The sequence below is a fragment of the Geotrypetes seraphini genome, chromosome 8, assembly GCF_902459505.1.
Source record: "Geotrypetes seraphini chromosome 8, aGeoSer1.1, whole genome shotgun sequence".
Taxonomy (NCBI): domain Eukaryota; kingdom Metazoa; phylum Chordata; class Amphibia; order Gymnophiona; family Dermophiidae; genus Geotrypetes; species Geotrypetes seraphini.
In genome coordinates this window covers 86,457,765-86,485,647 of record NC_047091.1, presented here as the reverse complement: position 1 = coordinate 86,485,647, position 27,883 = coordinate 86,457,765, and the positions used below count along the sequence as shown (strand labels likewise).

Genomic DNA, 27,883 nt, shown 5'->3' with positions numbered 1-27,883 from the left:
TGTACTCGGGACGTTTGACAGATGGTATTGGACATTGGTCTCTAGGTTGGAAACATGGAGCCATGCCTGCCTGTGCATAGCAATAGAAACTGCTGATGTTCTAGACAAGATGTCAAAAGCATTAAAGACAGATCTCACCATGTATTTTCTAGTTTCTAAAAAGTCTTTCATGAGGTGTTGGAAAGTTTCCTGTTGGTCTGAAGGAAGGTATTTGTCGGAAGTTTGGCAGTCGCTGAATTAAAGAATTTAGGTAAAAAGTCATAAAAATTATAATTTCATATGCGGTTAGTAAGCATGGATGATTGAAATACTTATCTGCCATATCTGTCAGGAGGAGTACTGGCATAAGAATGTGAGCTGTGAGCACATTTCAAGACTATGTCTACCACTAAGGACTGGTGTAGCTGTGGTTTATCAAAGGCAGGAGTAGATTGAAGCCTTCTTTGATTTTGTGATCTGTAGTTCCCTCTGCTATTCCCATACAGAATGATATTTCTTTCCAGCTGATAAAATTTCTAGAGTTTTAGGAATACATATGAGTTTAGGAGTACATATGAGGCTGAGCCCCCCTTTCTCCTGGCTAATTCTCTTGTGTGCATGTGGAAATAGCAGTCTCCATTTTAGAGCTGCACATGGCCATAGGAAAAGTACTGCTACCCTTCCAGTTTTTACCTTTGAATCTACTTACCTCGGAGCCTTGTATTTGCTTGCTTCTAAGTAACTTGGTGTTGCCAAGCTTTAAAGTACAGTATTACCATTTCACAGAGAGTACGTGAAAATACACTCCCAGTTTGCCCTAATCTTAGGAGGTGCTGGTTGAGTGTGAATTCTGTGAAAGAAGAAATTTCTTGAGATCTACTGAACTGTATTTATTTCTTTGTTTAAGATTTATTTATTATTATTTTTTAAAAAAAATAATTTATATTCTGCATATCCTACAATTCTATGTGGATTACAAATTATTCAGGTACTCAAGCATTTTTCCCTAACTGTCCCAGTGGGCTCCCACTTTATCTAATGTACCTGGGATAATGGGGATTAAGTGACTTGCCAAGGGTTACAAGGAGCAGTGCAGGATTTAAACCCACAACCTCAGGATGCCAAGGCTGTAGCTGTAACCACTGCAGAGTTCAGCCTAGTAATATTATAGGCTACAGATCCAATGAGTTCATCTGTCTGGGATCCTCTGGGATAAGCCTCAGAATAGTAAAATCAGAAGCTGCTTGACAATCCTTAGAGTTGAGAGTGAAAGGTCAAGATACCAGCCAAATAGAATAATGATGAGGTAGGTCACTTTGAAGTGGAGCTGAAGCTGAAGCTAGTAATCTTGGTGAACGGACATATATGTCTCTACCATAATAGACTGCTAGTCATCCCAAAGAAAATTTTTATATTGAGGTGACTGTCTCTTTGAATTGATAGTTTCAGAGAGGAAGCCTGTTTTTCTGGCTCCAAGACTGAAGGGTTCCTACACATTTGATGCTCTTCCATTATTCTCAAAGATATTCAGAGTTTACCATCAAATGAAAAATGATTCCAACTTTGTGAAAGCCTTCTTTGTAGTTGGCCAGCATGATGATGATAACAAAAATGAAGATGAAGATGCAAGTAATGAATTACACTACACTGCTTCTAATGCAGTATTCGTATCCAAACTAAAAGCCCACTTTTTTGAAGCTGCTTTCAACTCTTAACTCCTACTCACTGTCAGATACCTTTACCCATCATATCATTCCTTCTGCTAGAAACTCCCCAACCCTGAGATGTCCTGCCAAATTAGATTGTAAGCTTTTCTGAGCAGGGACCGTCTATTGAATATTAAGTAGTTTCTAGCACGGGGAGCTGCTCTGCTCCCGATGCTCATTGAGTTCCTATGAGGGTCAGGAGCAACGCGGGCCATTCAGCACGGCTCTCTGCATTAGAAACTGCTATCGCAGTTTCGTAAAAGATGGGGTAAATGTACAACGCTGTGTATGCATTTCAGCACTATAGAAATGATAAATAGTAATAGTAGTAGTTAAAAAAATTTATAATTAATTCAAAATACAGCCAATTGATTGATTTATGGACTGAAGAGATTTGACAGAGTTTCTGCTGCATATAAAAGACTTCATTATTTACCTATCAAGAGACACATTGAGTTTAAAACTAGTTGTGTTGTTCACCCTATTCTACATGCAGAAGCTCCTGATGATCTAGTGCTAATTTTTTTCTCAGCTACATTATTCTTCCAATAGGTTGAATGGTTCTCTTTTGCTTCATTTTCCTCAATTAAAAAGAATAAGGTATAAACGTCAATTTAATTCCTATTTTGTAAATGCAGCAATTTCAATTTGGAATGATTTACCAGTACAATTAAGAACTTTAGTGAATTATCTAAAGTTTCATACGATGTTGAGACCTTTTTAAAATGATACAGTGTAAACTCCATCAGGGGAGTTAAAATAGGATATCATAATATTCCCATAGAATGTATATGGTTTCTTAGCTGTAACTTGCCTTGAACTAAATGGTATTAATGCGATTCATAAATCTTGTATTAGATTAGATTATAGTATGTCTAATTTTCTAGGAGCTATTGGGACTGTGAGAGGATTTTCACAGTTTTTAAAAAGAGCTTCCTTCATTATGTTGTGTAGAGGAGGCTTTACACAGTCCTTGGGAAATTTATCATATTCCAGGCTCGCTTGAGGCTTCTGCTCAGATTCCATATGAATGGGAAGAGCTAGGCCTATCTGCCTGATGAATTCTGTAAAAGAGGTCAGGCAGAGATCTTCTCCTAGGAAAAGGAAGTGAAGGATCTGACGGGATTCCACAAGACTCCTCAGCAGAAATGTTGATCTCAGATGAGTGGAAGAAAAATCTGAGTCAATGTCCTTAATATGAAGTGGAGGAGAGATCTGAGTCAATGTCCTTAATATGATGTTGAGGGGAGCATTGTGAAAAGCATTGAGACTGTGAAGGAGAAGTGCCTCGATAGAGGTGTCGAGAGGAGGCTCAGAAAGTATGCCTGGATGAATAGGCATGAGGTGATTGGCATTGGGGAGAAGCTCGACGTTGAGACATGAAAGCTCAACGTTTGGATGTAGATTGACATCGAGGTGTTGAATCACGACATTGTGATGAAAATCGACATCAAGAATGTGAAGGTTGCAAAGTAGCATCTGGCCTTATTATGTCAGGCTGAAGCTGAGGTGTGTTGCTTCGAGGGAAGCAGTGCCTGGGAGTATAGCAAAGATGCCAATTCCTGCTGCAATAGGACTTTAACCTGGTCCTGTAGTCAAAGATAAAGTTGGCTTAGGTTGATGCTGGAGCATCAGGGACTTACTGTAGATGAAGGAGGACGCCCAGTCAGAGAAAGCATCTGCATTGATGGAGAGTGCTTCGAGCATGGATGCTTCTGAGAAGTTGAAGATGGTGAGGAGATGGAAGTTCATCTAGAAGGTGAGTGCTGACGCTTCTTAGATTTTTTCCAGAGGTCCTCTGAGCTTTGACGCGCAAAAGAAAGGAACTGCCTCTAGAAAGAACTGGTGGTTGAGAGGTGCACACTGGGTCAACGGCAATGGAGAGGCACTTAGGCTGGTAATGGGTCTGTAGACATGGTAGAGGTAGACCCAAAATTGAATTTGATGAGCATTTAGAGCTCTCTTTTGGATGTGACCACAGAGAGTTCAAGAAACGTCCCGATGCTCAGAAACAAGACACTGCACACGCCAATTGTGAGGAACTGAAATGGTCCTGTTACATCGAGAACACTTCTTGAATCCATTGGACATTGGAGACATCAATGGGAAGACCACCGACGCTAAATCAAAGTACTCAATTTTAGGGGAGGTCAAATAGAACTGTACCCATAAAGGAGTCAACAATCTTAGCTGCGTTGGAGGTGGGAAGTCGCCTAAAGGCCCAAAAAAAGAAAAAAACATGAAAATGAAGAGAAAATTATATTAAATATAATAAAATGAAAAAACATGAAGAAAAAATGGTATGGGTAGGCACCTAAAGTAAAAAGAATTACCACACACAGGAGTGTTTGCAATCACAACTTCTTTGCTTTGTGGAAAACAAAGAACTGAAGGTCCTGCAAGCCGAAGTGGGTGGGAAGGCACATGCGCTGTATGGACAGTGCTGTTTTAAAGTGACAGTACACTTTGGCACATGTCTGTGCCAGGTTTTGTGGATGATGCCACCCTATATGTGAGAATATATTGCCTGCTTAATCTTGGAGAAAAACATATACTATATGCACTTACTTTTAACATGTATATGGCAAATATGCACTTAAATGACTAGAAAACCAGCACATATATGCCAAAAATCCAGCTGTGAACTATTTGTAAATACACATATCTTCAACAGGGCATTTCTTACAGGTGGGCAGAGTCTGGCATTTAGGCACAAATGCACTCAGTTGTGCTAATACTCCAAAAGAAAGTAGGTGTTTACTTTCCTCTATAGCAGGAGTCTCCAATGTCGGTCCTCGAGGGCCGCAATCCAGTCGGGTTTTCAGGATTTCCCCAATAAATATGCATGAGATCTCTATATATGCTAATAGATCTCATGCATATTCATTGGGGAAATCCTAAAAACCCGACTGGATTGCGGCCCTCAAGGACCGACATTGGACAACCCTGCTCTATAGAATAGACACAATAGGAGCCAGCTCTGTGGGTGCTTGTGCATCCACAATATTGAACAAACTCTGATTTGTCCAGGGAGGTATAATTTCCATTGGGTTTAGCACCCCAACTCATTTTGAAAAATTGGCTCCCATGATAGGCACCTAAATCTGGGAGCCCCTTTATAGAATTTTGAACAATTGCTGGATATACATGTATACATTTTGTCAGTGACACACTTCTATTCTTCCTTTCCAGTACTAAGGAAGAATACATCATTGCCTATGCAGGCACAGCTTCATTGAGTGGAACAGATGCTGGGGTGGTGAAGGTCGGGATCAAAAGGCTGGTGCGGCACCCCAGCTACAACCCTATGACCTTAGATTTTGATGCAGCTGTCCTGGAGCTCCAGCGGCCTCTTAGCTTTAATAGATATATTCAGCCTGTCTGTCTGCCCTCCACACTGCAGAAGCTCCCCACTGGCTGGAAGTGTATGATCTCAGGATGGGGCAATATCAAAGAGGGCAATGGTGAGGGGCAGGGAGAGACGTGGGAGAGGGCTCAACCCTCTTTTATGCATTGATTCTATGACAAAAGGCTGATGATCTGAGCACCAGAATTAAACAGCCTGGTTGAAATGAGCAAATCGCCTACTTTCTTAATGAGTCCTTATTATAAAATGAGTTTAAAATCACACTTTTATTCATAAAATTAATACTTTTATTTTAGCAGCCCATCCTGCATACAAAGTCTCATAAAATCTATTGAAAATAATCATCTGTAGAACAGCCAGAACCTCTCTTAACTATTTTGTCTGGTCTGACTGCAGTATACATGCGTTTTGCTTCTTCATGACAAATCCTGTCCTCTGGAAAGGAAGTGTTATATATTTAAATCAATAGTTCTCATCCTTTTTTGTACTATGACACACTTGACAGATGATGCTCACATGTGACACATTGCACAGGTGACTATCAGGGTTGAGGGGAGCCTCTGGTGATGCATTCAGCCAGTCCTCACTTACACATATTCATTTTCTTACAAATCACACACTCTTAAGATTGCTTGGATTTGGGGGATTAGCATAAGAGTTGAATCTAGCTGTATTCCAAGGTTCCTGACTTGTGATTTGAGGGGGGAGTTCATATTTCCCAAAAGAGATTCTGATGTTAGGTATGTGCCCACTTGTGTTAGGGACCCATAGAAGCTCAGCTTTAAATGAAAGGCTACTATAATTACAGGTCTGAATTTTGGATTATTTTTCTAACTATGTTGCTGCCAATGGACTGAGAAGCAGAGTTCAAATCCCATTAGCCCCCCCACTGATACTCCTTTTGACCTCAAGCAAATTGCTTTATCTGTTCACCCCTGACAGATCATAAGCTCATGGGGACAGTGACTTATTGTACATGGATTCTAATAATGATTAAAGCTGTATCAAGCACCATTTGGGGAAAGCCAGGCTAGAAATCCAAAAAAGATTTAATTAAATGGTGAATTACTTGCAGTAAATGCTAATGACAAGATACATCAAGAGGGATTTGTGTTTATCTAGATTTTAGTACTCCATTCAGTGTCATTTAAAAAGTGATTTTCATAGTTGATTTAAGGAAGGAAAACATTTTACCTGTGTTCATTGAGCAAGTAACATGCATGGATTGACATTTTCAATGTAAAAAGTGCCCACAGAAAGTTTAGGGACAGATGCCCATGTGTACTTTGTAATATCTGTAAGGTTCAGAGTACATGTCTACTTTCTCTTTGAAAACTGGTGCAAAGAGCACAGATAAAAAGATAGCTTTGGGCTTTGCAGAAAAGCAGGCAAGTTTGAAAATTCCCTTCAAAATATGCAGTAAGAGAGGTTTTACATTTTTAAAATAAATTACTGCTGAATCCTGTTCAGTGTTCAGTAGGTAACTGAAGGTGGAGCACATCTGGTGCTACCTAGTGTCATTCCAGCTATGGAACATTGAGGAAAGGCTAAAGCAGCTAGAGCTCTTCAACTTGGAGAAGAGACGGTTCAAAGGTGCTATAATAGATGTCTATAAAATACTGAGTGGAGTGGAAAGGGTAGATGTGAATTGCTTATTTACTCTTTCCAAAACTACTACTGTGTTTCCCCGAAAATGAAACGCTGTCTTATATTAATTTTGGGGCCCACAAAACACACTAGGTCTTATTTTTGGGGAAACACGGTATTTCAGCAGCCATTGCAAGGTACCCGCAATTTTAGGTGAACCAGGACCCATTTGTGATCTCCACTACCTCTCACACCCATGTCCCCTTCCAGCATTCAACCCAGTGTCTCTATTTCTCTCATATATTACCTCATGTCTTCACCCAATCTCTCTCTCACATCCTCCTCCAGTCACCCTGTTTCGCTTTCTTATAATCTCGTTCCAGTGTGTCTTTTTGCGTGCGTCTCTCTCACTGACACATCTCCGCTTTAATCGGCCTATCAGTCTCTTATATTGCTCTCCAGTCTTCACTGTCTCTCACACACATATCTCCCCCTCCCTCCAGCCACCCTGTCTCATTCTCATCTTCTCTTCAAGTTTTTACTGCGGTACTTACTCTCTTGACCTTGCTCATATCGTGTTTATTACCTTCCTGTTGCTGCCATTCCTCTCCCTGTTAGCTTGAGTAGCGCGGTACGAGAAGTTCAGGCAGGTGTCACGAAATTCTAAACCGCAAGACCTGCCCAAACTTCTCACACTGTGCCACTCAAGCTAACAGGGAGCAGAATGGCAGCAACAGGAAGGTAGTAAACGCGCTATTTGCGAGACTTGCTGAACTTCCTGCACTGAGCGGCTTAAGTAGTCTGACAGGATGGGAGGGAGAGATAGAAAGGGGGCAAGGAGAAGCGTTTCAACTAGGGCTTATTTTGGGGGTAGGGCTTATTTTTGGGTAAACAAGGTAGGACTATGGGGCATGCGATGAAGCTACTAAGTACTAGATTTAAAACAAACTGAAGAAAATATTTCTTCACACAATGTGTAGATAAACTCTGGAATTCGTTGCTGCAGAATGTGGTGAAATCAGCTTAGCAGGGTTTAAAAAAGGTTTGGCTAATATAGGTAATTATTGAGATGGCTTGGGGAAAATCCACTGCTTATTCCGAAGATAAGCAGCATAAAATCTGTTTTACTACCTGGGATCTACAGTAGCTAGGTACTTGGAACCTGGGTTGGCCATTGTTGGAAACAGGATGCTGGACTTAATGGACCTTCGGTCTGTGCCAGCATGGCAATTCTTATGTTCTTTCCAAGCTTGAGTGCAAAATGTGTTATACACAGGTATGGTAGGCAGTTCCCTACCTCAGTTTTGTACTTTAGGTGATGGAAGGTGAAATGACCTGCCCATGGTCACAAGGAAAGTCGGTGGGATGTAAGGAATTTGAACCTTGGCTTCTCTAGTTCTCAGCTTCCTGTTCTTACCACCCAGTCACTACTTACTGACTTCCGGTAATGTACTGATCACATGCAGACGACCTTCAGCACTGGCAAATGCGATGCTGTTTCACATACCCGCTGTTTCATTCTTTGGACTCATTCTATTAGGTATTATTTGGATAATGTTTCTAGTGTTGAAATTCCTTTTGCTGCAGCCAGCAAGCCTGAAACCCTACAGAAAGCTGCTGTGGGAATCATTGATCAGAAAATGTGCAGTGTCCTCTATAACTTCTCCATTACTGATCGCATGATATGTGCCGGATTCTTAGATGGGAAGATAGATTCGTGTCAGGTAAGCCAGATTATGTAAGAATGGAGAAATACCTGTCCCAGTAACCTCCTGGACTTTGTTCATCTCTCACACATCTATGCATAACATAACATTTGTATACCGCATTACCCTTTCTGATCTATGCGGTTTAACAAAAGTAAAATACTGCTTCAACACAGAATGAAATACATTTTCAAACTTTCATATACCTGTAACCTCCTGCTCTCTTCCTACCCTTACACCATAACACTAGTCAATGCACACAGTTTAGGTAACAAAATTCTAGAATTGGAGGCTGAAATAACGAATGCCGACCTAGATGTGGTGGCAATATCTGAAACTTGGTTCACGGACTCACATGGGTGGGATATGGCTATACCGGGCTACAATCTACTTCGTCAGGACAGAGAGGGCAGGTTAGGAGGGGGGGTAGCTCTATACATTAAAGAGGACATCAAAACCACCAGGATCACAGATGTCAAGTACACCGGGGAGTCCCTCTGGGTAAACCTGGCAAGAGGCAGAGAAAAATGCCTGTATCTAGGTGTGGTTTACAGACCCCCAAGACAACTGGAAGACATGGACGCAGAATTAATTGAAGACATAAAGAATATCACTCTACGAGGAGAAGCTGTACTGCTAGGGGACTTCAATATGCCTGATGCAGACTAGAACTCATTTTCAGCGACAACCAGCGGTAGCAGGAGGCTCTTAACCTCCATAAAGGGAGCACGTCTCAAACAAATGGTAACGGAGCCCACTAGGGCCCAGGCGATCCTCGACCTGGTACTCACCAACGGGGAAAGCGTTTCAGAGGTCTCAGTAGGAGATACGCTAGCCTCCAGCGACCACAATATAGTATGGTTCAACCTTAGGAAAGGCTTCCCTAGATCAAACACGAAAACAAAGGTACTCAATTTCCGGGAAACAGACTTCGCACGCATGGGAGATTTCGTCCATCAGACGCTGCAGGACCAAGCGGAGACCGATGATGTAGAAGCTAAGTGGTTAACACTGAAATCAACCATACATGAAGCAACTAACCGCTTCATAAAATCAGTAAATAAACGACAAAGAAACAATAAACCCCAATGGTTCACCGCGGAAATCTCGCACCTCATTAAGGAGAAGAAAAAAGCGTTTCTCTCCTACAAGCGCACGGAGAAAAAAGAGGCAAAAGTAGAATATAGGACCAGGTCTACAGCGGTCAAAATGGCAGTTACGGAGGCAAAACTTCGAGTGGAAGAAATTCTGGCAAAAAACATTAAAAAGGGGGACAAATCCTTCTTCAGGTATATTAGTGACAGAAAAAGGAACACAGGCGGGATAGTACGCCTTAGAAGACCGGACGGAAGTTACGTGGAAGCAGATTCCGATAAAGCCGAACTACTGAATGAATACTTCTGCTCAGTCTTCACCTGTGAGGCACCGGGACACGGTCCCCAGTTGAAGGCAACACAAAGCACAGAAGACCCGTTTCAGAATTTTGAGTTCACACCAGGTGAAGTTTACAGTGAACTGGCAAGACTCAAGGTGATCAAAGCCATGGGACCAGACAATTTGCACCCAAGAATGCTCAGAGAATTGAGCGATGTCCTGGCGAAAACCGTTGGCTGAGCTATTCAATCTCTCCCTAAGTAAGGGGAAAGTTCCCCTGGACTGGAAATTAGCTAATGTCGTTCCTCTGCATAAAAAGGGTTGCAGGGCAGAGGCTGCGAATTATAGACCGGTGAGTCTCACATCAATAGTGTGCAAACTCATGGAAACACTAATTAAAAGCAAATTGGACATGATCTTGAATGAAGGGAATCTTCGGGATCCCAGTCAGCATGGATTCACCAAGGGTAGGTCCTGCCAATCCAATCTCATCAGCTTCTTTGACTGGATAACAAGAAAGTTGGACTTGGGAGAGTCTTTTGGACGTCGTGTACCTGGACTTCAGGAAAGCTTTTGACAGTGTCCCACACCGCAGGCTGCTAAGCAAGATGGAATCGATGGGGTTAGGAGAGACACTAACTGCATGGGTCAATGATTGGCTGAGTGGCAGACTTCAGAGGGTGGTGGTTAATGGTACCCTCTCTAAAACATCGGAGGTGACCAGTGGAGTGCCGCAGGGCTCGGTCCTGGGTCCACTCCTTTTCAACATATTCATAGGGGATCTGACTCAAGGGCTTCAAGGTAAAATAACACTATTCGCCGATGACGCCAAAACTATGTAATATAGTAAGTGAATGCAGTTTACAGAATTATATGGCGCAGGACCTGCTTACATTGGAAAGTTGGTCCTCAAACCTGGCAGCTAGGCTTCAATGCTAAGAAATGTAAGGTCATGCACCTCGGAAGCGGAAATCCATGCAGGACGTACTTCTTGAACGGAGAAACTTTAACTAGGACTTCAGCAGAACGAGATTTAGGAGTAATCATCAGTGCAGACATGAAAACTGCCAATCAAGTGGAGAAGGCTTCATCTAAGGCAAGGCAGATATTGGGTTGTATCAATAGAAGTTTCGTCAGCCGAAAGCCTGAAGTCATAATGCCGTTGTACAGGGCCATGGTGAGACCTCATCTGGAGTACTGTGTGCAATTCTGGAGGCCACATTACAGTAAAGATGTGCGCAGAATTGAATCGGTTTAACGGACGGCCACCAGGATGATCTCGGGGCTCAAGGGTCTCTCGTACGAAGAGAGACTGAACAAATTGCAGCTCTACACTCTTGAGGAACGTAGGAAGAGGGGAGACATGATCGAAACATTTAAGTACCTCACGGGACGTGTCGAAGTGGAAGATGATATTTTCTTTCTCAAGGGACCCTCGGCCACAAGAGGGCACCCGCTCAAACTCAGGGGCGGAAAATTTCATGGCGACACCAGAAAGTATTTCTTCACAGAGAGAGTGGTTGATCATTGGAACAAGCTTCCAGTGCAGGTGATCGAGGCAGACAGCGTGCCAGACTTTAAGAATAAATGGGATACCCATGTGGGATCCCTACGAGGGTCAAGATAAGGAAATTGGGTCATTAGGGCATAGACAGGGGGTGGGTAAGCAGAGTGGGCAGACTTGATGGGCTGTAGCTCTTTTCTGCCGTCATCTTCTATGTTTCTATGTTTCTATGTAGATGAATTCCTGATGGCATGTAAGCCCCTGGTCTTTCTCACTTATCATGCACTTCTAGATAAACTTCCCACTTGCTCATTTCCACTTATGAGTTGTAGACATATTCATTTATGTTTTCTTTGAGAAATGATTGCCTTGCAAAGGACTGACATTTTGCTGTGCTTTCAGGGTGATTCCGGTGGACCCTTGGCATGTGAGGAGACACCTGGAGTCTTTTTTCTGGCTGGCATTGTAAGCTGGGGCATTGGCTGTGCTCAGGCCAAGAAGCCCGGTGTGTATTCTAGAGTAACTAAACTCAAAGACTGGATCCTAGACACTATCTCACCTATCTCAAGGAGCACAGAGAGCCTGCTGCCAATCCTTAAATCTTTACCTACAGCCAGCACAGCAGCAGGTACAACTATGAGCAAACCTACAACTAGCAGATCTTCAATGCCAACAACCCAAACCATATCTACCATTACGAGAAGCACAACTAGAACAACACGAACCACGTCTACTACCACCAGAAGCACAACCAGAACCACACCTCCTACGAAAACCACTACAAGAACCACAATCTTCTCTCATACTACTGATCCAGTAAAGTTCACACAGCCAACAGGTAATGTACTAAGAAAGGACACCTCTAGGGCTGCAGTTTTATTAACAATGCCTTCCAACAGAGGACTAGTTGCTTCACTCATTTCCCACAAAATTAAAGCTCAGGATGTGTGTATGTTCCCCCCTAGCATAGCCTATATTATCAGTTCCAGAAAGTGCACAGTATGGGGGTAATTTTATAAAACATTTTCTGTGGCAATAAATGTTTTTTCTTTAGCACTCTCCAGACCAGTAGAGGTTAATCTTACAACCGGGTATATATCTCATCATGATCAGCAGGTGGAGACTGAAACAAAAATGTGGAATAGTATATAAGAGGTACCTTCCCCTATTCCTATCAGTCTTCTTTCAGTCTCCAGCAGGTGTGAGTGAGCTGTACCCATCTCCCTTGGTAGGGCTGTTGGAATTTGTTTAGGGTTTCTAGTCCTCATTTTTTGGCTGGATTGAGCTTGGGTGAGCCCTGTTTGGAGGTCCGTCCGACCTCGGGGGTGTCAAACCCATGCTGAGTCCCTCCCCCCTTTTCCTCCACCTCCTCACATTTTTTTAGAGGAGCTTCAGCAGTAAGCCTTGCCCCTAATTCAAGCAAGGCATATTGCTTTGAAAACCTGTGGAGTCTGTTCTGTTAAAAAAAAAAAAAAAAATCCTGGGGTAGTGCCGGTCTGAAGGGTTACTTTCCCTTCAACTATGCTGTAAATTACTGTATTTTTTTGATTAACCGGCACTTTTCTTCTAGCTAAGTCGCATATGGATCAATTGAGCACTTCTCAGGGGAAGTGGTGCACAATTTGGGCCAGATGTGAGGCACTCATGGCCGGCCTGAAAACAGCTGTCCTAGCCGGTACAGTCATGGAGCTCTATCGGCAGAGGCTGCAGGCTTCCAGGGCTCCCCAGCCTTAGTGCCTCGTGAGTCAGCAGAGAGCAGTGGGGAAGCCCGGTCTTCCTCCACCGCCCCCGGAGGGATTCCCTCTCAGCTATTTTTGTTAACAGCTGATGCCGGCTTGCCTGCTTTAGTGGCTGTGTCAGTTCAGGCTTCCCAGCCACACTACAGGCCCTGGAGGGGTTATTTTTTGATGGGAACTTTGCCATTTTAACAGACAGGCCCCTTCATTTTGTCTGCAACCTCAGGTGACCTTCCCCCTGTATTGGAAAAACAGGGGAAGGTTTCAGCTGGGTCCCCTGCTGTGGCAGGGAGTCCCATGGGACCCCTGGGGGGTTTTCCACTGATTTCATTTTTTCTTTGTGCAGAGCCTATTTTCTGGTGGTTGGGGGGTTCCACGTGCACCTGGGGGGGGTTCGGGGGGTTTTCTTCCGCACCCCCTGTGGCTTTGCCTCCCTCTTCTCCTTTGGCATCCCCTTTTCTTCCTCCCTCGTCCAAGTACCCGTGGGTGGCTTGTGTTGCGGATTGGTGATCAGAGGAGCGTGTCGGCCTGGATGAGGATCTGGACCCTTTTGAGAAATTCCAGGATCCTCTCGAAGGAACGGCCGCTGGCAGCGGGGCATCGGGTTTCCCGCCTTCTGGCTAAGAGGCGTCCATGGTGAGCCTTTTTCAGAGGGATGAGCTACCAGACCTGATTTAGCAGGTCTCATTGGTGCTGCATTTTGAAGAAGCACCACCGGAGACCCTGCATGTAGGGGACCCTCTTCTTAGGGGGATCCGTATGGTTTCCCGCTCTTTTCCTATGCATCAGGATATTCGGGATAATGTACTGGCGCAGTGGAATACGCCGGAGGTGCCTTTTCGGTTAGCGCGCGCCATGGCTCATTTGTATCCCATCACGGAGGGGGATAGGGCTACTTTAAAGTCGCCAGTGGTGGACGCAGTGGTCTCAGTGATTTATAAGTGGCATACCATACTTGTTGAGGGCGGTTCTGCCTTAAGGGACTCTGAGGAGCGTAAGTTGGAGACCATTCTTAAGCAGAATTTTGATGTCTCTGCCATGGGGGTCCAGGCGGCTATTTGTGGGGGGTTGGTGGCTTCCGCCGTATTTCAGTGGGGCGAACGTGTCCTGGATCATGAGTCTGATGACTGGTCCTTAGTGGATCAGGAGGTGGCAAAGATTGAGATGGCTGCCTCATTCCTCTCAGATGCTCTCTATGACTTGGTGCGAACGTTGGCTAAGTATATGGCTTTTGGAGTGGTTGCGCGATGGACCTTGTGGCTTTGCACTTGGTCAGTGGAAGCCACGTCCATAACTAAGCTTACCAAATTTCCCTTTCGGGGGTCTTTTTTGTTTGGAGAGGATTTAGATAAGTTGGTTCAGACTCTGAAAGACTCTAAGGTACCCCGCCTGCTTGAGGACCATGCCTGCCCAGCATCTCGGGGTGGCACTGCCCAAAGGCATCTGTAGGAGTTCTGCAAATATCGCCCTGGGCATGGGGCTGCTTCTTTCCAGACTTCGGGGTTTTCCCGGGGTCGGTTTTATCAGCACAAGCAGTCCTTTCGGGGGGCCCATTGGGGGGCTGGGAATCTCTCCGCTGCCCGTCCTGCACAATCACTCTTTGTCGGTTCTGGTGGGTGCCCAGCTGTGCAAATTTTTTCCCAAGTAGGCCGAGATCACGGCCGATCAGTGGGTCCTGCCTTGGGGAATGGATTTTGTACAGGATTTAACCCTGACATGTTCATCTCTAGGGATGGAAATGTCACAAAGTCCTCTGGCCTTTCAGTTGATAGTGCAGTCTTGGGGTCAGCCCCTGATGGACCTGATGGCCACGAGTGTCAACGCCAAACAGCCCCGCTTCTTCAGTCATCGCAGAGACTGTCAGGCCGAGGGTCTGGATACTCTGGTTCAACCATGGCCAATGGAAGGGCTATTGTATGTGTTCCCTCCATGGCCATTAGTGGGCAGAGTTCTTTTCCGCATCATTCGCCATCTGGGTCTCATGGTTCTAGTGGCTCCAGATTGGCCTCGACATCCATGGTACGTGGATCTGGTGAGGCATCTGGTGGCATATCCTCTTCCTATGCTTCTCTTGGATGACCTTCTGATGCTGGGTTCCATTCTAATGTTCGATCCAGGTCCCTTCTGTCTTACGGCTTGGATCTTGAAAGAGGTTGCCTAGGCAAGAAGGGATATTCAGATAAGGTGATCTCTACTCTCTTGGGGTCCCAGAGGCTTTCTACCTCTTGGGCTTATGTGAAGGTTTGGCATCTATTTGAGGAGTGGTGTGCTGCACGTGGAGTGGTCTCTTTTCGTGCTTCCCTGTCTAACATATTAGAGTTCTTGCAGGATGGCCTGGATAGGGGACTGGCTTAATCTTCTCTCCAGGTTCAGCTTGTGGCCTTGTCAGTCTTTCGTGGTTTGTTGAAAGGTCAATGTTTGACTGCCATTCCTGATGTGATTTGCTTCTTGCGGGCGGCCAAATTGCTCAAGCCTCCCGTACAACCCTCTGTTCCATCTTGGGATCTGAATCTGGTTCTTTCAGTGCTAGTGCACCCTCCTTTTGTACCGTTGGGTGACTGCTCTTTGAAGGACCTTCTTGGAGTTTTCTTGGGAGCGGGTTGTCTTGAGGCCTGCTCCTTCCTTTCTGCCTAAGGTAGTTTCTCCTTTTCATGTCAATCAGGCAGTGGTCTTCCTGGTGTTGGGTAGTTGGGAGGGATCTTCTGAGCAGAAGCAAGTTAGATGTCAGTCAGGTTCTTTGCTCTTATATGCGGAGGACCCAGGAGAACAGGAAATCTCTTTGTCCTTTTCGTGAGTCCTCATCAGGGTGATGGCACTTCTAAGGCTACTATTGCGCGCTGGATCAAGGAGACTATTGCTTCCGCTTATCTTCTGAATAAGAAGCCTGTTCCAAAATTTGTCAAGGCTCATTCCACTAGGGGGTCAGGCAGCTTCTTGGGCTGAGTCTTTGCTAGTGCCTCCAATGGACTTTTGTAAGGCTGTGGTTTGGTCTTCCTTGCATTCCTTTGTCAGACCCTACCGGGTAGACGTTCAGGCGCGTTGGGACACGGTGTTCGGTAAGCATGGTCTGGTGTCAGCCCTTCGGAGGTCCAACCCATTATGGGGACTGCTTTGGTACATCCCACTTGTAATATTAACCTCTACCGGTCTGGAGAGTGCTAAAGAAGGAGAAATTAGATTCTTACCTGCTAATTTACTTTCTTTTAGCTTCTCCAGACCAGTAGAGGTCCCTACCCTGTCTATTGTCGTGTTATGGATGTTGCGTGGGCAGTTTTTGTTTTTTGCTGCAGGTTCTAGTATTTTTCTAGGGCCAGGGAGAAGAACAGTGGCTGGGCTCGGTTGGCTTAGCTGGTGAGCTGTGGGGACTTTTTCTTTCTGGTATCACTCCTCTGCATTTTCCAACAGCATTTGGGTATGTTAGTTCTTACTCCTGTTCGGAGTATTGTTTATTTCTGTTTCCAGTTCTTAGTTCTGCTTGGCTATTTGGCAGTCTGATAGGAATAGGAGAAGATACCTCTTATGTATTATTCCACAATTTTGTTTCATTCTCTACCTGCTGGTCATGATGAGATATATACCCACTTGTAAGATTAACCTCTACCGATCTGGAGAAGCTAAAAGAAAGTAAATTAGCAGGTAAGAACCTAATTTCTCCATATGTGGTTCTTCCAAGTACTGTGACCTGGATTGCTACTGTTTGAAGCAGGAAACTGGCCTAGATGGACCATTGATCTGACCTAGTACGGCTATCTGTATGTTGGAAAATGATTCTTTTAAAGTTTTTGAACAAATACACACAGATGGGATGAATTAATTCCCAAGGGCATAGTTTTCAATGGAGTAAGACCACAGTTCCAATGTGTGTGCATAGTTTATAAAACAAGTATAAACTAATGTAGCCTCAAACACCCTTGTTTTTATAACTGCCCCACAATCTCACAAATATATACATACGGCAGTATATGTGCTTCAGCTCAATTTTTGCAGATTTATCAGACAGGCTACCTACCAGCCAATAATTGTTTAAAAGGCTGCATGAGAAACTTATGTGGCATATATATCATTATCTAATCTGCTTTTTTACTTTTTGAAAAGTGCTTACTGCTCATAATATTGTTTAGTAAAAACTTTCACATCCAAATAAGTATCAATAATAGTGTTTTAAATCACTTAGCTTTATAGCCGCTAGAATGACGGCTTTTTATTTTCGATAGTAACATAGTAGTCTGCCCAACCTGATTCAATTTAAATTTTTTAATTTTTTCTTCTTAGCTATTTCTGGGCAAGAATCCAAAGCTTTACCCTGAGAATCCAAAGCTTTACCTGATTTTAAGCTTTCTTGTCTGCGTTGGGAAGGGTTCATTCAACATGTTTCGTCACTTGGCTTTGTCAAGAATGGCCCCCTGCAGTAACAAAACAAACAGATAGATGAAGTCTCCACCTAATATTGTTAGAATCCTTATTTATTTACTTAACATAATCTTACTCTTCATTCTTGCCACGCACCATCCTGACTTGTCTCTTTGTGTCAAAAGATGGCCGTGGCATCTGATTGATTATTTAAATATCCCTCCAGCTGAAACTAACTTGATGACAGCCAATCAGAAGCTAGAGCAGTGACATCCACTCAATCTCCATGTTTAACCCCGTTGGTGTAACCGTATTTAAGATAAAAATCCAGCGTTGTTCTCTGAAATTTAATCTCTTTTCATAATGTCCTCCCTCACCCCCTACTGTAATCAAGTCAATGATTCGCTATCTGATATCATCAGCGGTATGCTGCGACTCCAGCTGGGATGTGAAGTATGGTTTGGAACCTGAGCCACCAAGGTATCCACCAAAAGTGCCATAAACAGTTGCTGGAAATCGGGAGCCACAGGATACAGCTTAGACATTGCCCTAGCACCTCGCAAGGGCCCCTCTGGTATTTCCCAATGCTCAATCAGCATCATAGTGATCTCAGGATGCAAAGGGTCTTGGAGCTGCTCAGCAGTGAGCACTGTGTCGAGGCAGTTTGCGGAACCTCTAAATCCAGTTGCCGCAGAGAGGCTGCAGTGGCCATTTTAGTCAGATGTTTTAAAAAGTCACATTTTTGGGAAAAAGGGCAAAATAACATGAGCTAAAATTTTGCCCTATGTACATCTATTAGATATAACAAAAATTCAAAAACTGAGGCATGGAGGAAAACAACTCAAATAACAGAAAAATTACTCTCCATAACAGAAAAATTACTCTCCATAAAAAGGAGTCATTATCACCGAGGGGGTGTTACAGCTCTTAGATAAAGGTGAACCTTGCTCACTCTGTTGTAGCTACAGTATCTGTAGTGATAAATGGGTTAATGCGTAATACTCTCACTAGCTTTGTCTTCTTTCTTTCACAGTGCCTTGTACTAGCCTTACTTATAAATGTTCCAATAAAGTGTGCATTAGTAAATTGAACCCAGAGTGTGATGGAGTCCAGGACTGCAGCACCGGCTCTGATGAGCGCAAGTGTGGTAAGTGTACTGTGTAGTGTGTCTGGCACAACTCATGACTGGTTTAAACAAAAAGACAACATGTCAAAATGCACAGGAAGGTGGATTGTGGAAATCCTGCAGGGATGGAAGAAGTTCCCATGAGATTCCTGTGGGAGTGTAGTCAAAATCCCTGGTGACTCTAGAATGAGGCTTTGAATAAGGCTTAGAGCACCAGAATGAGGCTTGGAATGCCCAGTGAGGCAGCTGGTACAGCAGACTGAGGCTTGGAACGCTTAGGGTTACCATATGTCCTTATTTACCCAGACATGTCCTCTTTTAGAGGACTGTCTGAGTGCCTGGATGGTTTTCTAAAACCCAGCCGTTTGTCTGGGTTTTGGACTCTTTCTGAGTCCAACCTAAATTTTTATTTTACTTTTGGGTGGGCAATGGGGGTCACCCCTGGGTGGGAGCCACATCAATTGCGGTTCCTCTATGGATAGTGATGGTCTGGGAGCAAGAGCTCCTGTTAAGAGCTGCTGAAGCCTTGTTTGGCGCTGGATGGCTGGAGGTGGCAGAAAAGGCACCAGCTCTGCTTGAGCTTGGGGCCACATCTAGAGGGTGTCTGCACATGCGGGTATTTTTGCTGAGTGATCTTTGGAGGCTCAGTGCCAGAGGTTCCCACTTGGTGGAACCTCTGCCTAGGAGAAGATGCAGACTTGCACAGCGGAAGTCTGCTGCTAGCAGGATCAGCCCCTCAGGGATACCTAGCTAGCCAGCCTGCATGTATTTTTTCAGTGCTCAGGGGCCGTCCCTTGTGTAGCTGCTCACATCTGTGATTCAGTCAGGAGCTTGAGCACAGGCTGTGTAGGTTCCTTCCTGGTTTGGTCAAGACTAACAGTGTGTCAGCTGCATGGTCTTCCCCCCTTTCATGGTGCACTTTTCCGGGGGTTGAGATTCAGTCCGACTGGCAACCAGATGACCAGGTTCGTCCAATGAATCTGTGAGGCAGATGTCTTCTCCCTTTGATTCTAGCTGAAATCCTGTGCTGAAGTAGGCAGGCACCACATGCCGAAACAGGGAGGAAAAGAAACTGGTCACCATGGTCACTGCCCCATGGAGCAGTGAATGGCCTTGTCCCCGTGGTAAAGTAGCTTCCGCATTGCTTCCCTTCCCACCCCTCCTAGTCAGCAGCCTTCCTCACGACTGCACCCACCGGTAGCAAAAAAAAAATCTGGGCATTTCTTCCCCTCATCTAGTCACCTCCCTCTCTTCCCCTCACCTTTGCGGGTGCTCGTCAGAATTTTCTCTTTCTGAGGTGTCCAGACATGGGAACCATTCTTACAAGTCCTGTGCGACTGTCCCAAAGCTTCTCCTCTGACGCACTTCCTGTTTACACCTGGGCGGCTTGCGTCTGAGGAGAAGCTTTGGGGCAGTCACGCAGGAGTTATGAAAAAGTTGCCACATCCGGACACCTCAGAAAGAGAAAACTTTGAAACGTGCTCACGAAGGTGAGGGGAAGAGAGGGGAAGAGGTTGAGTGGTGCTGAAGGGAAGTGGAGGAAGATGGGGGAAGTATAACAGATGCTGTAGGGACATGGAGAGAGACTGAGGAACAGACGATGGATGGAAGTGGGGAGGGGAGAGAGGGGAGCAGATGCTGGTTGGAAGGGGAGAGTGAGAGAGGGGAACAGGCGCTTAAAGTGGAGAGAGAGGGAACAAATGCTAGAAGGAAGTGGGGAGGTGAGAAAGGAGAGTAGACACTGGATGGGAGGAGAGAGATAGGGGAACAGACATTGGCTGGGAGAGGATAGAGAGGGGAGCAGACTCTGGAAGGAAGTGGAGAGAAGAGAGAGTGCACATACTGGATGGAAGGTGTGGATAAAGAAAAAGAGTATATGCTGGATTGGGGAAAGAGGATAAATTTAATGAGATACTGGAAGGGGTGAGGGAAAGAGGTGGCAAGCTATAGGTAAACACAATATAAAGGGAATTTGAGGACTGGAAGGTAAGAAAGTAGACAAGAGGTAGAAAACAAAATGAGAAGGAAGAGCAGAAAAGAAAAGGAAATAGAGAGAAGAGAGAGAGATACCAGAGCATTTGGGGAGGGGGAGGAGACAGATACCAGATCTGAAGGGAGGAAAGGAGGAGAGAGAAGCTAAAAACCACCTAGGGGAAGGAGTGAGAGAAGGAAGGGAAGAAGACAGAGTTGACAAACCATGGAGGGTGCGGAGGGAAGAAGATGGGTGCCAGACCAATGAGGGGAAGGGAGGGAGAGATGGCAGGGAAAGGCAGACAGTTTCTGGTAGAGGCATAGAAATAGAAGAGATGCTATATGGAAGAGGCAGAGAGAAGGCAGACAGTGGATGGAAGGAAGAGAATGACGAGAAAATGAGGAAAGTAGAAACCAGACAACAAATGTGGAAAAAAAATGTATATTTCTTTTCTTTTTTGCTTTAGGATAAAGTAGTATTGTAGATGTGTTGATAAACGTTTATAAACAAAGACCTGCCAGCTGAAGATCTCTTCCTCTAGTTCAGCAGCCAGAACTCTGATTTCTAAAATGACAATTGTACAGAATGTTGTTTCTTTTTATACTTTAATAAAATAAGTTCAGTATAAAAGTATTTGAGGCTTGTGCAGATTGGATTAGATGGTTTGCGGAGATGAGGACCAAGCTCACGAGGACGGGGCAAAGATGTGGACCAAGCTCACAGGGATGGGGCGTGGACAGGGACCGAGTTTGCGGGGACAGGGCGGAGACGGGGACAAATTTTTCCCTATGTCATTCTCTAATGCAGATCTTCCATAAGAGCCATAGAAAACATATGTTGCTTCTGAGCAACAATGTCAAATAAAGGTTTAAAGAAAATTTCTTGAATATGAACAATGAATATAAGTAAAGTTAAACTAAGTTGAAAATTACAAACATAAGTTAAACAATAGATCAAATCAATATGGACCAATGAAGAGCTGAGCTGAAATTCAGAGTTATATACTCTTATCAGCAATCTGAAGATCCAGCAAGGCATAGTGGTTTACAACTTATATGAGCTTCTGATATCTATTTAGTTTGATTCTTTCTTATGAGGTTATAGAGTGAATATTGAACCGGTCAAGCCTTGGTGACAGTGATTGGGAATGGCTCCTGTCATTTGTTCCTAGTTGTTTCTACCCCTTCAGGCACCAGGTTTAAAATAGTGCCCACTGACCCCCTAGCAGGTAGTCTTGTGGATCTATCATTAAGCAAATGAAATATTCTTAGGAGAATCAAGGAAAAGAAACCGAGCCTTTACTCTTTATTTGACACAGATTGACTCCCTAGCAGTACTTCCATGAGACTACCATTAGGAGATCAGTTGGTTTCATTTTGAACCCACAGCAGAACAGGGAAGTAGCAATTAGGGGCAAAGGGCAGGAGTGATTCTCAGACACTAGGGACTCACCCAGTATGTGGAGGGAGGGTTGGCTGCATCTCTGCTTTTTTTTGTGGGGGGGAGGGGGGGAGGGAGAAGGGATAATGCTAGGGGGATCAGGTATATTTCCTGTTTACCTATGGAGCTGTGGTTACTGCTGCTGACTCTAGAACATAAGAACATAAGCAATGCCTCTGCTGGGTCAGACCTGAGGTCCATTGTGCCCAGCAGTCCGCTTACAGGGCGGCCCAACAGGCTACAGCTATACATAACACCCCTTGAGAAGGCACTATCACCAGCCTTGAGTTAGCACGTGCTGTCCATGCCCCATCTTAGTGTGACCATATCATGCTATTTTTGGACATTCATGATCGCCAGCGTTTTTATTTTTCGCAGCAAGCAGTCTGACCTCTTAATGCAATAGATTGGACCGTCATGTTTTTCCCCCATCAATCTGCAGGACATTTTATTGTTTTATGCCTTAGTTTCCCCTTCATCATTTGGCCGTCCAGTGGCTTTCTAGTTTCAAGTTTACCCGCTTGTCATTTCTAAGTTTCAGTTTTTCTTTTCTTTTTCACTTCGCCGGCATGTAAGCGTCTTTTGCATTACCTTTTTACATTTATCAGTTTTTATGATCGCTATTCATGTCATCCCAATGGACGGTTTAATGTTTATGTTTTAGTTTTATCATTTTTACCCCATCATGCGGATAAGCTTCTGTGCTTTTATTTTTCCATGCATATTGGTTATGTATTCTTTAGCAATTTGATATCTTTTTCTGCGTTTCGATATCTTTGTCTGCATTTCTTGTGTGTTCAAGGCAATTTTTCCATGCATATTGGTTATGCATTTTTTAGCATTTTGATATCTTTTTCTGCGTTTCTTGTGTCTTCAGGGCAATCTTGTCACGAGTTCTTTAACTTGGTTTGTCTATTTTTGTATTTTAACCTTTGCAGCGCAACCATTCAAAATTATTCCCATACTATTGCTCTCTAATTAATGGTACTTCACATCTCTCTTGAAAATTTCATAGAGACATCACATATATTATTATTTGAAAATCATGTCTTTGGCCTAGATTCACTAAACTTACCGATCTGGATCATTGTTAGGCGATTCTTGGCCAAGTTTTGCCGAGCGACCGATTCACTACAGATTCTATATACAAATGATCTGTTCGGACACATGCCCTATAGCGATCCCACTGATCGCTGCAAGTGATCGAAATGCATGTGCAGCGTATCCTTGGTGTTTATTGATGCAATTTACGCATGCACTAGCTCTTCGCCCTTACTACGTAGTTAGTGGGCGGGGTTTATTCCCACACGTCATTGGCGGCAAAGTACAAGTGAGCTCAAAAGAAAGGGGGAGGGGTGGCTGCAGTTTTGCTGGTCCTATGAGTTTGACATTTTTAAAAATAAATGATTTGTGAACGACGTAGTGAATTATTTTGTGTAGCCAGATTATTGAACAGAACATGCTTTAAGCCTGCAGGTTAAAACCGCTGGTTAAAAGCACGGGCTTGCAATGCACTTTTTACTGAATATATAAAAAAATAATTCTTATGCATATGTAAAGATATTTAACAGTTTTATTTTTAACTAGTGTTTAAGCCCATTATATTAATGGGTGCTAGAATATATGTCTGTCTGTCTTTCTTTCTTTCTGTGTCTCTCCCTGTCCCTGTCTCTTTCTTCCTTTCTTTCTATCTCTCCCCCTCCCGCTGTCTTATCTTTCTTTCTTTCTTTCTATCTCTCTCCCTCCCGCTGTCTGTCTTTCTTTCTGTTTGTCTCTCTCCCTGGCCCCCTTTGTCTGTCTGTCTTTATTTCTTTCTGTCTCGCTCCCTGCCTGCTGTCTTTCTGTGTGTCTTTTCATTCTCATGCGCTGCCTGCCTGGCTTTCTGTCTCTCTCCATGGCCCCCTTCTGTCTCCCCCCAAAAGCAAACCAAGATTGCTCCCTGGCCCCCTTTCCCTCTCCCCCCCTTCCCTGTGTAGCATCAGCAGCATTCCCCCCTTCCCTGTGCAGCAGCAGCATTCCCTCCACTTCTCTGTACAGCAGCAGCAGCATTCCCCACCTTCCCTGTGCAGCAGCAGCATTTCCTCCCTTCCCTGTGCAGCAGTAGCATTCCCCGCCTTCCCTGCACCCACCCCTTGCCTGCTCCCCCGTCTTGCAGTAGCCCTACCATGTTTAACTTCCAAAGAAAAGCGCTGCGCTGCACTGTTGCTGGCCTCGGCGTCTTCTGTCCACTGCGGCCAACCCTAGCAGAAACAGGAAGTTGTCAGAGGGTGGGCCACAGTGGAGAGAAGATGGCGAGGCCAGCGGCAGCACTTTTCTAAGAAGTTAAACGCTGCAGGCGGGTGAGCAGGCGAGAGAGAGGAGATGCCAGCAGGGGCGCCTGTGCCCACCCCATTCCGAATCAGCAGCGGCAGCGGTTTATCTGGCGGTGAATGAGGGCAGGAGGGGGGAGTCGCTGGCGTGTTCCCTGCCTCCGTGTTCAAAAATAGAATTTGGCACGGACCCAGAGACCACGGTCGCAGGGAACACGCCATCCTAAGTGCGCATGCGCGCTTAGGGTTTATTATAGAGGATTTTGATGGTTGTTTTATATGGGGTTGTAACCTCGATACTGATATTTCAGGGCGGAAAAGGGCAGGAGAGTCGGCAAGGATAGTAAGCAACTGGTCCTCAGCAGTCTCTTCTTTTCAGATCGGCAAATCCAATCGGTGTTTTTTCTTCTGCATAGTGAATCGATTGCTTCCTACTTTTGCATGCCATTTCCCCTCATTAACATGGGTGGATCGGATCGGAGATTGATTGGGAAGCTGTTTAATGAATCGGGTTGGGGAACAATCACAAAACCAGTAAAACTGATTTTGCGATCATTGTTACAGGATCAGTAAGTGCCCGTAGTCTCTTATTGCCAGTGGCCCTTTCAGCACATGCTTGTTTCTCTTATTGCTGTTGGTTCAGTTATTATATACTCAGTTGTTAAACTTAGTATATTTTAAGCAATTTCCATTTATAAATATGTATCTTGGGTTTATTTTTTGTTTTAATTATGCTTGCTTTTAGAACTTTTTGTTCAATTGCTTTTATCCATATGGTTCTTGAATATAAATGTACTGAACATCATAGTATGTACACGCCAGTGGCGTACCTAGGGGGGGGGCGGGGGGGCGGGCCGCCCCGGGTACCAGCCCTAAGGGGGTGTTCCCGGCCTTGCCGTTCAGTCCCCCGCCACCCCCGAAGGACCGCTCGCCCCCCTGGCCTCCCCGCACCACCTATGAACAGCCGCAGCAGGATCGCGAAGTCAGCGTCAGCATCCCTGCGCTGCTTCCTACGACGCGATCCCGCCCCTCCTCTGACGTCAGAGGAGGGGCGGGACCGTGGCGCAGGAAGCAGCAGGGATCGCTGACGCTGACTTCGCGATCCTGCTGCGGCTGTTCATAGGTGGTGCGGGGAGGCCAGGGGGGCGAGCGGTCCTTCGGGGGTGGCGGGGGACTGAACGGCAAGGCCGGGAACACCCCCTTAGGGCTGGTACCCGACGCTGACTTCGCGATCCTGCTGCGGCTGTTCATAGGTGGTGCGGGGAGGCCAGGGGGGCGAGCGGTCCTTCGGGTGGGTCGGGGCATCAGGCCTTCAGGGTGGGGCGGGCGGGCAGGCAAGCAGGCTTTCAAGGGGGAGGGGGTGACAGGCAGGCAGGCAGGCCTTCAAGGGGGGACAGGCCTTCGGGGGGGGGGGGCAGACATTCAAGGGGTGCAGGCCTTCAAGGGGGGCAGGCAGGCCTTCAGGGGGGTGCAGACCTTCGGGGGGGGGTGTAGGCCTTTGGGGGGGTGCGGACCTTCAAGGGGGGCAGGCAGGCCTTCAGGGGGGTGCAGACCTTCGGGGGGGGGTGTAGGCCTTTGGGGGGGTGCAGACCTTCAAGGGGGTGCAGGCCTTCAAGGGGGGAAAGGCAGGCAGGCCTTCAAGGGGGGGACAGGCCTACAAGGGGGGGGGGGACAGGCCTACAAGGGGGGGGGACAGGCCTACAAGGGGGGGGACAGGCCTTCAAGGGGGGGTGCAGGCCTTCAAGGGGGGGGTGCAGGCCTTCAAGGGGGGGTGCAGGCCTTCAAGGGGGAGACAGGCCTTCAAGGGGGGGAGAGGCAGGCAGGCAGGCCTGAAAGGGGGGACAGGCCTACAAGGGGGTGGGACAGGCCTTCAAGGGGGGGACAGGCCTTCGGGGGGGTGCAGACCTTCAAGGGGGGAAAGGCAGGCAGGCCTTCAAGGGGGGTGCAGGCCTTCAAGGGGGAGACAGGCCTTCAAGGGGGGGAAAGGCAGGCAGGCAGGCCTTAAAGGGGGGACAGGCCTACAAGGGGGTGGGACAGGCCTTCAAGGGGGGACAGGCCTTCGGGGGGGGGGGTGCAGACATTCAAGGGGTGCAGGCCTTCAAGGGGGGGAGGCAGGCCTTCAGGGGGGTGCAGACCTTCGGGGGGGGGGGTGTAGGCCTTTGGGGGGGTGCAGACCTTCAAGGGGGTGCAGGCCTTCAAGGGGGGAAAGGCAGGCAGGCCTTCAAGGGGGGGTGCAGGCCTTCAAGGGGGGGTGCAGGCCTTCAAGGGGGGTGCAGGCCTTCAAGGGGGGAAAGGCAGGCAGGCCTTCAAGGGGGGGACAGGCCTACAAGGGGGGGGGACAGGCCTACAAGGGGGGGGGACAGGCCTACAAGGGGGGGGACAGGCCTTCAAGGGGGGGTGCAGGCCTTCAAGGGGGGGTGCAGGCCCTTCAAGGGGGGTGCAGGCCTTCAAGGGGGGGGCAGGCCTTCAAGGGGGGGAAAGGCAGGCAGGCAGGCCTTAAAGGGGGGACAGGCCTACAAGGGGGGGGGACAGGCCTTCAAGGGGGGGACAGGCCTTCGGGGGGTGCAGACCTTCAAGGGAGTGCAGGCCTTCGGGGGGGGGGGTGCAGTCCTTCAGGGGTGGGGTTTAGGCCTTCAGAGGGGGACAGACCTTCGGGTGGGAGGTAAAGTCCTTCGGGGGGTGCAGGTCTTCAGGGGTGGGGTGTAGCCCTTCGGAGGGGGGACAGACCTTCGGGGGAGGGGGGTCCTGGTGTAAAAGTACACAGAGGGAGAGAGGGAAGGGGGGGTTCAAAGATACATGCATATGCCAGACTTTGGGGGTTAGAAATAATGGGTCTAAAAACAGAGGAGTGGGAGAGAGATGGTGCATAATGGGATTTAGGGAGGGAAGGAACAGAAAGGGAGAGAACTTGGAAACAGGGGATGGTGTGGAGGGGGGATAGAGATACTGGATAGGAGGATAGTTGGGAACAGAAAGGGAGAGATGGTGGATCCTGGGGTGGTGGGGAGTTGAGAAAAGGTGAATCTGTGGATGGAGACAAAAAAAAGGAAAGATGCCAGATCTCCGGGAGAGGGAAGGGAAACGGAAGGGGAGAACAGAGATGGCAGACGGATGGTTAGCACGGAGAAAGGAGACCCTGGCAAGCAAGACAACAAGAGCCTGGGACCAACAAGATTTGAATATTGATCAGAGAACAAAAGGTAGAAAAAATAATTTTATTTTCTGTTTTGTGATTACAATATGTTAGATTTGAAAAGTGTACATGAGACAGCTTGAAATGGGAACTTTTCTATTTTTGTGAATGGCAAGGCTGAGTTCAGTTAAAATATATGCTTTATAAGAAAATATAATAATGTGTTTTATAAAGTTTATAAGCATTGCTGGCATACTCGGTGAGGTGTTCCTAGTGTTGGTGGTGGTGGTAGCATGTCAGTGTGTTGAGAGGAAGAGGTAGTCTGGGAAATTCTGCTGAGCAAACTCTGGGCCCATTTCCACCCCCAGTTAGTCCACTCCACTCAACTGGTTCACACACTGAGTGGGTCTTTGGGTGTTATTTCTGGGTAGTTGTTTTAGAATCTCTTCCAGTGGTTTGTCAGTATCTCCTTCTGGTCCAAGGAAGGAAACTTTGTCAACCTTAGCATTGACCTTCAGAATATGTTTGTAACAGCGCTGCTTGTGTGGCATTAGGCTATGTAGTGATCGAAAGAAAAAAACAGACCTTTGCACA

General features: G+C 46.1%; 1 protein-coding gene across 1 annotated transcript in view; it reads left to right on the top strand.

Moving 5' to 3' along the window:
* The window catches only part of TMPRSS9 (transmembrane serine protease 9), a 162,885-nt gene that overhangs the window by 122,263 nt on the left and 12,739 nt on the right, over nucleotides 1–27,883 (top strand). Inside the window, exons 15-18 of the mRNA XM_033956023.1 lie at nucleotides 4,878–5,149; nucleotides 8,227–8,363; nucleotides 11,626–12,061; nucleotides 18,343–18,456. Coding sequence (XP_033811914.1) covers nucleotides 4,878–5,149; nucleotides 8,227–8,363; nucleotides 11,626–12,061; nucleotides 18,343–18,456 — 959 coding nt within the window. The remainder of the gene's footprint in view (nucleotides 1–4,877; nucleotides 5,150–8,226; nucleotides 8,364–11,625; nucleotides 12,062–18,342; nucleotides 18,457–27,883) is intronic.